The following is a 10,961-nucleotide window of genomic DNA, read 5'->3' on the forward strand; positions in this document are numbered from 1 at the left end:
AAATTAAAATTCGAAAATTTTTTCTAAAGCCTCCAGGGGACTTCGTTTTCGCACGAAAAAATTTTATGTGCCCTTATTGCATCCGGACCCACAATTTAAGATAAATGTATCAATTTAAAAATTCTATGCTCATAGTATTCGAAAAGGAAAATGTTACTTCACGATAGCCCTAAAAGATTATTATTTCAACTTTTTGAATTTTTTCGATAAATTCCAATTTTTACTGCACAAAAACTAATTAAAAATAAAAAATTGCATTTTGCGGTCAAACTATGCAAGATAGGATAAAAAATGAGAAGACAAACATTGTGCATCCAAAAAATATCTAGTCTTATTAATCACTTTTCGATTGGCCTCTAGTACACTCTTTTAGTGTCCTAAACTAAAGGTCAAGTTCGTTTCCCAGCCATTATGGATAAAAATTCAAAAAGTGAGTGCCTTATGAATATTTTTTAAATAATTTTTTTTCAAAATTCAAGAATTCTCTGTACGATTATTCATAGTATTTAAAAAGTCGAACAATTTATCTAAATACTTTTTCAATAAAATTAAAAATTATTAGAGTTTTAGCATTTACAAAATTCCAAGAAACACACGAAAATGAACCTTTTAAGCCAACTAACGGACAATATAAAAAAATGGCAAGAGAAGAAAAAGTTTCATTTCTAAATGCCCTAGAAGATTATCATAACAACTTTTTAAACTTTCTTGATAAATCAAAAATTAAATTTTGACAGCATAAAAAATAATGGAAAATCTAAAAGTTACTCATAAAAATTTTACTATCATATTTTTGGTACGGAATTCATTTCGTGCAAAAAAAAACTTTTTTTTTAATTTATTTATTGTCAAACTTTATTTCCTTTCTTGAAACTTGAACAATTATGTTGAAAAATTGTTTCTTTTCTATCTAAATTAATATTTAGATTTGAAAAATTAATTACACAATTTTCAGTTTAAAATTAAAGTATTTCATTAAAAAAATGTGTTGTTTTTGATTGAATTTAACTGGTTTATATTTAAGTTGAAATCATTCTTACTTTAAGTATCAAATTTTATATTTATCATTGAGAATTGATTTTTTTTATTCAACATCATTTAGAAAAAGAAAATTTTAAAAAGTACTTTAACTTTTACCTACGTAGTTTTTTCAAATAAAAAATATCAACATACAATTTTTCAAACAAAATAGGTGAATCCTCAAGCAAATTAATTTTGTTTTAATTGTCAGTTTTTCACTCGCCAGGTTTCTTTGGCGCGTAAGGTAAAATTCATAATTATTTTCTATAAAATTATTGCGTATTATTTGTTTTATTGATGAATTGCGAACAATTGAATACGCAAATGAAAGAACAAACATGGAGAAAAAGTGGAGAAACAAAATGTAAACAGATAGGATTTGTTTCATTAATTCTAAAATATTTTAATCAAAAACATTACTTTTTAAGGATTGACAGGGAGAAAAAATATTTAAATATTTTTTTTTTTTAATTTCGAAAATAAATTTTAAAATACTTCAATTGAATCAGTTGAATCATTCGAGTATAGAATGCTATTGTTTATTTTTTGGGTCTCTTTTGGGACACAATACAAGGGGTTAGGGGGTTTAAAATGAGAATTTATTGGGTGGAAATTATTCGCTGAAAATTCCTTAAGTAATTGCTAAACTTTAATTTACAAAATTTAGAAAACAATTACTTGTTTTTCCTATTCAAATTCCCATTTTCATTTTAGTTTTTCAAAAGCCTGGAGGCACGGGTAAATATTGATGCATCAAGAATCGACATACTGGGTCCCCTATTCCCCTGTTTTTCCCCTTTTTTTAAATCCTATTTTTTCACTCTTTTTAAGACACTTTCCCTTTTCTTCCTATTTTTCTACACTTAAATTCGAACTGAATTAATAAAACCCATCAATGAAATTGAAATATTTTCTTCTAAGTAGAAATATTTGTTTGAATATTCAATCAGCTTCGGTTTAAGATTAATCTTTTTTGTTTGAAACTTTGACTACTGCATGTTTTGTTTAAAATTATTCTTTTTAATTGAAAGTGAACTGTTTTGCTGATAATAATGCTGTTTTTTAAAGTAAAATATTATGCATTAAAGAAATATATATTATCCACAGAAACGTTTCCCCTATTCTTCCTTAAATTTAAATATTAAACCGCTGTAACTCCAGCTTATCTCATAATACTGATTTCTTGTGCAGATAAGCAATAAAATATAAATATTGTCATGTTCTTATGCTGTTTTTATGTTCTTTCTTCTTTTTATACCATTGGTTAAGAAATATAGGGTAATTAACAAATTTGATACTATATGTTTTTGGGGTCGCTGAATCCGAATCAGAGGTCCAAAAAATCCCAGCAAGTAAGGATTTTAATATAATCTCAAAAAACCTTATAACACTTTTTTCCATATCCGGGGGTCATACCATGTTTACTATATGTTTTTGGAGTTGTTGGATCCGAATCCGTAGTCTAAAAAACTCCAGCACGTCAGGATTCGGTTGAGCGATCCCAAAAACATAAAATTCCTAGTCTGGGGGTCAGACTATGTTTATTATATGTTTTTGGCATTGCTGAATCCGCATTTGGGGTCCAAGAATCTCAGCAAGTGAAGGTTTCGACATAACCTCAAAAAACCTGAAAAAACTTTTTGTCCCAGTCCGGGGTCTGACCAAGTTTACTATATGTTTTTTGGGTCGAAATGTTATGGTATATTGTATCGTTTTTCTAAAAAGTTAATTTTTTATTTTTAATATATTTTTCTAACTAAGGTTTATAACTAATTTCTTAAACCCAGTGGGTACAAAATTCGGCGACATATTTACGACATCGTTACGATATTTTTAAGACAAATTCAAGACATCTTATATCCGTGACGTTTCAGTGTCTGTACGATATCGTAAAAACGTCGTATGATTTGACGATGTGTTTAGAATATCGTAAAGACACCGTAACTACGCGGACATAGGATTTCGTAAAATTGTCGTAAAGATCTCGTAACGATGTCGTAAAGACGTCGCCAAATTTTGTGCCCATTAGGAACTCTTTTGGTTGAACAGCTTTGGTCTTTTCATTGTTTTTTGTCTCTTATGTCGCTATTCGATCAATTTAATTATTTTATTTTTAATCTTTTTTTTAGTATGATAAGAAAATCGACTTGCTCTATTTAAAAAATTATTATTAACAAATTGTAGCTCTTTTTTGAGTAAACAGCTTTGGTCAAATTATTTTTTTCTGTAGCTTGTATCGTCGGTCCAAAAATTTAATTTTTTAACGAATAACACAGAAATAAGCATCCTGTTACTAAAAAATTAAATACGTTTTTCAGCCCTCTGTTGAATGAATAACTTTAGTCTTTTTTTTCTCAGCTTGTATAGCTTTTCCAAAAATTTAATTTTTACATTCTCATTCATGAGAGTACAATGTGTTCGTCTAAAATTTCGATCTCTGATATTTAAGGGATGTTTACGTTTCGCACTCACAGAGTTCGAAAATCATTAAATTTTGTTGGTGTCTGTCCGTCTACATGCCTGTCTGTCTGTATATATGGTTCCTGAATGTTGTAGCCGCGCTAACTTTTGAAGGATTTGTCCAATCAAGTCAGCCTTTGATACACTTCTTAAAGTTCCCAAAATGAAGGTTCAGCTTGTTCAGCAGATATTTCCAACAAACATAAAAAAATTTAGGGCATTTTCAAAATGGTACATTTTCATTTTTTCTGTTTTAGAAATTGTTATCAAAGTTTCTTATATATGGGTAGAAGACTTGCAACTTATGTAAAAAAAATTTTGAATTTCGATGAAAATTAGGAAAGTTATATATTTTTGAATATTTCAAAAATACTCAGAAAAATATTTAAAAATATCTTTCTGATAGAATAGGCAATTTAATTTTAATTCTTTACTAGCTATTAAATATTTTTAGAAATTATCTCAGTTAAACTTTTTGATTAGACAAAAATTCAAAAAGTTAGAGCTATTCCAAAAGTTGAAGAAAAAAAATTTTAATAGTTTAAACACTTTTTGTCAAATGTTCTGGTACAAGCAAAAAGAATTGCAAATTAGCCTTACAACATTTTCAAATTCAAGAAAAATTTAAAAAGTTACATGCTGCTCAACATTTTGAAAATTTTCAGTAAAAGGAAAAAAAATTTTAATAGGTTAAGAAATATCAATCCAAATTTCAAAAATATATGCGATTTTTGTTTTTAAGAGATTCGTGAGTTTGGAGTGTTGTTTTTAGTATATTTGAACAGGATTTACTAATTATCTTGGTGAAGTTTTTCACAGTTTTCATTTTTATTATATTATATTTATTATATTTTTTATTTGAACAAAATAAAAATTGTCGATCTTTATATAAAATTTTAAAAAATTTCGATAATCTTGTAGGGTTAAAAAAAAACTTTTTCTCTTTTCTTTACTTTTCTTTCATTCGTGCATGTTTAGCTTAAAACTCTCGTGTTTTTTTTTGTTATTTGGATTTCGAAAATACCATACTCTGATAGTTTTCTTCTGATCGAGAAAAGCCGTTCAAATTTTCGATTGTAACGAATAACTTTAAATGAGATTTTTTTGTTAATTTGGATTTCGAATTTTAGTTCAGAGTTTGAAAAATTATAATTTTTTGAAAAAATGTGTTATTTCAAATTCAAGTTAAGACTTATATTATATTGGGCACACTTACCATCAAAATGTATGAAAACCGTGAAGACAAAGAGTATATTTTTAATGAACATCTGCATTTTTCTTGGTTAGATTTCGTCAAAAACAAATGATAAATCACGAAAATTTCTGCTACTATATACACCAAGCACAATCTTATAAGTCTACTTTATTATCACTGAAAAATTCTTTATCATGTTGAAATTCTTACTTTATTATCGCTGAACTATTCTTCATCATATTGGAATTCTTCAATGTGTGTGGGCACGTGGTAGAAGCAATAAAGTCTTGTCTGTCATTTAATAAACCTTGGTTGCTTTTATTCTACGCATTACGACATGATCATTATTTTTTTATAAAAAATATTAATGAGTAAACATAATTAACTAGTTGACTTTTTTAGTTTTATCTGTATTTTCAAAATTTTTGAAAAAAATTTATAGGAATGAAACATTGTAAATATAACTTTTTATAATATTTTTTAATTTTCAATAATTCATTATTATTTATTACATGTTCCAGGATAATGCTAGAAAGTTGCAGTTTTTCAAAAAAATATCCACTTCTGGTCAACGTTTTTCTTAAGGAAACAATAAGTAATGCAAGTTAAGAAACATAATTGTTCAAGTACTTTCTTTTTACTTATAACAGTCTTCTCTTAAATAATTAATAAAAAGTAGCACATTTTGCTAAAAATGTTAGCCTATCTTAATAGTTGAATAGCAAATAGCCTAGATCATTAATATTTTGACTATGGATAAATAATAAATAAAAAATAGAGCGTACCATATTTTAGACAATTTCTTTATTTTCGCTGCACATTTTTTCGAAAATAAAACATACTTGAAATATTTTAAACATTTTTTATACAGATCAAAATATACGTATGTTTTTTGCATGAGTTACTGAAGTAATTTTTTTATAATTTAATCAATGATATTTTTCAGTTGTTCCCAACAAAAAATTCAAAGTAAAGCTAAAAATTTCGGAAGGTTTCGCAAGTTTCTAGCATTTCCTAAAAAAGAAAGCTATAAGCCATAATAAATTCCTTAACAAATGATGTTTGTTTACTTGTATTATTTATTAACTGACTAAGCACAAAGGTGGCTCTGATTTAAAATTTCATAAAAACAGACACAGTCTAGTTTGACAATAGAAGATAGCCATTAGCAACAATAATTTGTTTAGCCAATATTATGTGCTGTAGACGGAATTTTTTTATGCGAGACTTTTTAATTAGTATCTTCATAATAAATTTTTTTAGGTCGGTCTTTTCAATTGGAAGTTAATGATAATTTCATCAGCAATTAGGATTAATTGATCAATTCTGTGATTTTTTAAGCACATTTAATAAACATATGCACTACTTGGGTTTCTTTCGATGAAAAAATTTTTCTTTTTTAAATCTCAGTCAATTCAGTTTAGGTTTTTCATTATTTTCATTTTTAATAAGGCTGCATTTTCAGGATAATGCATTTCTTTAATAAATTGACTTTTGAAAATACATAAAATTTATTTACTAATAATGAATGATGCTGAATTTATTATGAAGATCCCAATTAAAAAATCTGACATTGAAAAAAAAATTCTATTGAAAGGTGCCCGAATAATGAATTTTTAAATTAAATTCGTTTAAATAACATAATATTAATCAACAGATTATGAGGTTTTCTAAAATCAGCATAAAGTTCCTAATTACAAAATGACATGGAAAATCCAGAATTTTCTGTCAGAAAATGCTTGATTAATGCATTTTTTATTCAATTTGTTTATGAAATCGTGAATAAAAAGTAGCTACATTTTCGTCATTTTTGTTTATTAATAGCAAAATTGAAGGCCTAATTTCAAAATCAGACCGGACAATCCTGTTAGAAATCTTGTAAGCTTTTTTCAATTTTTTACATTCTCATCAGAGAAGGTATTATATTTGTGTACAATTTTACTCCCCACTCCCTAATTTTTGTTAAATGTCCAAGTTTTGGCACACCCTGAATCCAAAAAACAGGTTTTTACAAATGTCTCTGTCTGTCAGTCTGTCTGTCCGTCCGTGGATGGTCTTTTTTGTTAGCACGATAAATTTCGAAAGAATTGACTGATTGGATTTTCCTTTTGTAAATTCTTTTTCTATCTTAAAATGAAGGTCAATTTCGTTAGATAACCATTTTCGATAAAATTTCAAAAAGTAAGGACATTTTCAATATTTTTGAGACCACTTTTTTCAAAATTCAAAAATTTTCTCTACGGATATTTATAATATTCGAAAGAAGAAACAATTTATCATTTTGACTTTTTTTGATAAAAGCAAAATTTGCCAGAGTTATAGCATTTACAAAATTCCAAAAAATACAGTAAAATTAAAATTTGAAGCCAAATAACGCACGACATTAAAAAATCAAAATAAATAAAATATTTATTTTTTAATTCCCTAGAAGATTATTCTAACTTTTTGAATTTTATTGAAAAATCGAAAATTCAAATTTTGGCAGCATACAAAAATTATGGAAAATCAAAATTACATTTTTTCATTAAACTATTTCACAGTATTTGCAAGTTTCTCAATTATATAAATATATTTTGAAAGAAAAATTCTATTTTTCACGATTGAAGCAAAAAAACAGAACCATAAAAACATTACTCATGACATATTAATTCATTTTTACATTCTCATCAAAGAAGGTAGTTTTTGCCAAATGTCTACGTTTTGAGACCCCCTGAATCCAAAAAATGAATGCGATTCATTGATTGATTTATATTCCTCCTCAGATCTTATGGGATTTTTAAAATCTCGTGTAACTGTCTAGAAGAAGTCTCTATATCGTTGGGCTTTAGTGGATTTTTAACAGAAACAGGATGATCGCTGAAGAGGCGCGATGACTCAGCGAAAAACTATAGACTCTCCTTGACCCGTCTCTCCTTTTTCTATATTTCCCCCCTTGTAACAGATAACACTAATATTTTGTTAGCAATATGTTGCTTGCTTGTCAGCGAGATATCTTTAAGAAGGGAGACATCCATTTCAGCCATATCTTGACGCTTAGGGGAAACGGAGATTTTAATGTTTCTCCTTTTCCTGAAATCGGAATCATCTTTTAGAAATTTCCTGCTGTCTGCGGTTAGTCTGGATGTTCTTCCTTTGCTTCGTGCTGAAGCTCTCGATCTTTCTGGCACCACAGAGTGCGCATACGCGTGATAAAGCCTCTGTGGACAGAAATAATTCGAGTAACGTAGCAGGCTAGCAAGTTATCCTTGACTTGATTCGTCCACTCAATATTGGCGTTTCGTTGGTTACTCGTCGTGTTTCCATCAAAATTGTTTTCAGGATTCTCCTCCTCTAGGGTTTGTAAAACCTTGTAGTTGGTGGGGAGGCATAAGGGTGTGGAAAATAGGGATCAAACCAACCTCGGCCTACATGCGAATGGGTATGGATGAAAGGACTCCTATAAACGGGCTCGCCTGGTATTCATGATTGTAGTATGATAGGAGGGTGAGAGCCTAGCTAACACGGACCTTCTGGATCCCTGCGTTAAGGTCCTTCCCGAATCGATCTCCAGTTTTTGGAATCGGCACAGGAATGACCTGCTGCTCACTCAGCGACGAAGAGACAGCCCTCCGTTGGTAAGGGGGCCTGCGAACGGGTATTCATTGAGTATCTTACATGTGGCGGTTACGAAGATGTTCTAACGGCCTCTCGGGGAAACCGGACGACCCCCCGAGTAATTAGTCTTACCCGTGCATGCGAGGCTCTGCAGGAGCGGTCCTTTTATTTCCCTAGCTACTTGTGGGAAAACAAATATGAATCAAGCAAAATTAAAACTAAAAGAAGAAGGAGAAAGGGGTGGTATGAACGGTTTCCTGAAAAGGAGACTGAAGAAACAAACGCAGCCGGCTATTGGAGTGGCTGCGGTACCTGATACATCGGCGACCACAAGCGGCTCAGAGGGCACCCAACAGGGGTGGGTGGTCTAAGCTTATGAAGAGGCACTAAACAGCACAGCAGCCGGCGGACAGTTAGTCGTCGCGGCTGGATTGACAGCCGCTCGAAGAGCTGACCCCCTGACGATGGTGGTGGCGGATATAAGCTACCTGGACTCGATGCTCACTATAGAGCAGATTCAGCTTTTTAGAAAGGCTACCTGAAGGGCGCTCGAAAAAGTATCTACAGATTAATTGCCAAGATTTAATGTGTTTTAAACATTGCATTAATTCATTGTAATAGATTCAATAATCTATTGGTACAAACCCTTTGCCCTATATGCTTGAAGTTTCACATACGATTAATGTAAGAGAAAATTTTTGGTTTTAATTTTTCAAATCATTCAAAAATGTTAGTTTCAGGTGGCACAGTGAAAAAAAGTTTCTGTAGACCATTAAATTTTTAGCCTATGTCTGTTCTAATACTTTCTAGAAATAATTATTACTAGGTGAAAATGTTTAATATCCTTGCAATGGGTCACCGCAAAGATATTTTCAGCCAATTTCATAAACAAAGCTTGAGTCTCTTACTTTGAAATAAACAAAGCTCTAAATTCGTTTATAAACATTGTTCACGTAATTATTAATTCTCATGAATTTGAAAAATTTCCTAGCAACGAGTTATCGGAAGTATTTTTATAGTGAATTCCATAGAAAATGCAGCCTATTCCTTACAAAGTATCCAGATTAAAATTTTAGTTATAAAAAACGATTTATATAATTAACAATACTCGTGAATTGAAAAAAGCATTATAGAGAAGCAAAGGTTATCGGAAAGACTTTCGTTGTTGATTTAATAAAAAAAGTTCTTCTAATCGTTCATTACGTAAGAAAACATTTTTCTGAACATTTCTACCCGCTGGAAATTAGAAGTCAAAAAAACTTTCTATCTTTTCCTCAAATTGAAGTCTCCCATAAAATAAAAATCGCATTATTACGTAAAAAACATAAAAAATAATGCAACCAAGTATCCATTAGTTATTCCGAAAGGTATCTTTTGAGGAGTGCTTCTAAAAGCGGCCGGATCGTTAATCAACGCATATGATTCCTAAAGGTTACTGCTTTGAAAAAGACATTATCGCCATTGACCAGAATCAACTTTTACTCCTAGTACACCACAAGGTCTGATACTTTCCAGGTAGTTCTTGATTAACTTTGATTTAGTTACGTTTTTATTCAAGAGTACATATACATGAGAAAAATATTACATAATTTTGTTATATTTATGTTATTTACCTTGTGTGTAGATTAATCATTACTCAACGGTCCAAGCGTAACTCCAATGATGTATCCACTAAGTAACTTGAACGCGTAAAAACGTAAGCCTACGTCATCAATGAATTCTATTTTAATTTGGTATGCCATTCTATCATCACGAGAAGGAATTATATTTCTATGTTCAAGACGAATCTCACGGTCAACTCCATCATCATCTGCCCAAACTAAAATGTTGTATCTGCCATAAGTGACTCTCGCAACTGCTCCCTCGGAACTGCTTTCTTCATAAAAAAAGAAAATATTTGCAATTTAGAAAGTTTCAAAACTAATCTCAAAATCATTGTCACGAAATTTATAATTCTTCTAGTTTAAATTTGTGTTAAGTATGATTTTAAGACATTTAAAAATACTTTACAATATTTAAAGGACTTTATTGAATTTTGAAAATTTTCAAAAGATTCGAGAGATTAAATACCTAAGAGAGCATATGCCAAAATGGTATCAAGAGAATAACGAAGCTTCCACATTCGGCTATACAAACTTGAAAATTATAATATTATGAAAGCCGATGGTATGTATGAGAATATTGGATTGTTGACACCAAATGATACATTAGCTTATCATGTAGATCGAAGTGGATATTTAGCAGAACATAACTTAGATATAATGATGAGAGATTTCAGCATCAACAACAAAGCATTCTCTATACAGTATAATGATGAAAACATGCTCTGTGGATGTTTTCAGGATGGTCGGAATCGCTAAAATATTCGGTTGGCATTGATGAAAGTTCTTGACATAATGTTTAGTGGTCACAAAGGAGGATCATCTATTGCTGTATCTAAAGACTCGAAAATACATCTCATTTGATGATAAATATTTGAGCTTGTGTAATCGAATGCAATTCCCTAAAATACATGTTTTGTATTAAGAAACGAGCAAGTGGTTGACGTAACGTACAATTTATACTGAATTAAACTAATGTGTGTAAAAAGAACAAGGTTTTACGTGATTAACAGTTCAAAAAAATAAAATAATGCTAAAAGATAAAGAAAGCAGAAAACAATGAAGTTTCAAATCGCTGTTGAACGTAAATC

General features: G+C 30.0%; 1 protein-coding gene across 2 annotated transcripts in view; it reads right to left on the reverse strand.

Annotated features, from left to right (window-relative positions):
- LOC117171050 overlaps nucleotides 1–4,819 on the reverse strand; it is a 17,848-nt gene extending 13,029 nt beyond the window's left edge. For both annotated transcript variants that reach the window (XM_033358098.1, XM_033358101.1), the window contains exon 1: nucleotides 4,697–4,819. In XM_033358098.1, the coding sequence (XP_033213989.1) occupies nucleotides 4,697–4,754 (58 nt within the window). In that variant the 5' untranslated portion in view covers nucleotides 4,755–4,819. The remainder of the gene's footprint in view (nucleotides 1–4,696) is intronic.
- Nucleotides 4,820–10,961: the final 6,142 nt, after the last annotated feature.

The sequence above is a fragment of the Belonocnema kinseyi genome, chromosome 1 (genome assembly GCF_010883055.1).
Source record: "Belonocnema kinseyi isolate 2016_QV_RU_SX_M_011 chromosome 1, B_treatae_v1, whole genome shotgun sequence".
In the NCBI taxonomy this organism is placed as follows: domain Eukaryota; kingdom Metazoa; phylum Arthropoda; class Insecta; order Hymenoptera; family Cynipidae; genus Belonocnema; species Belonocnema kinseyi.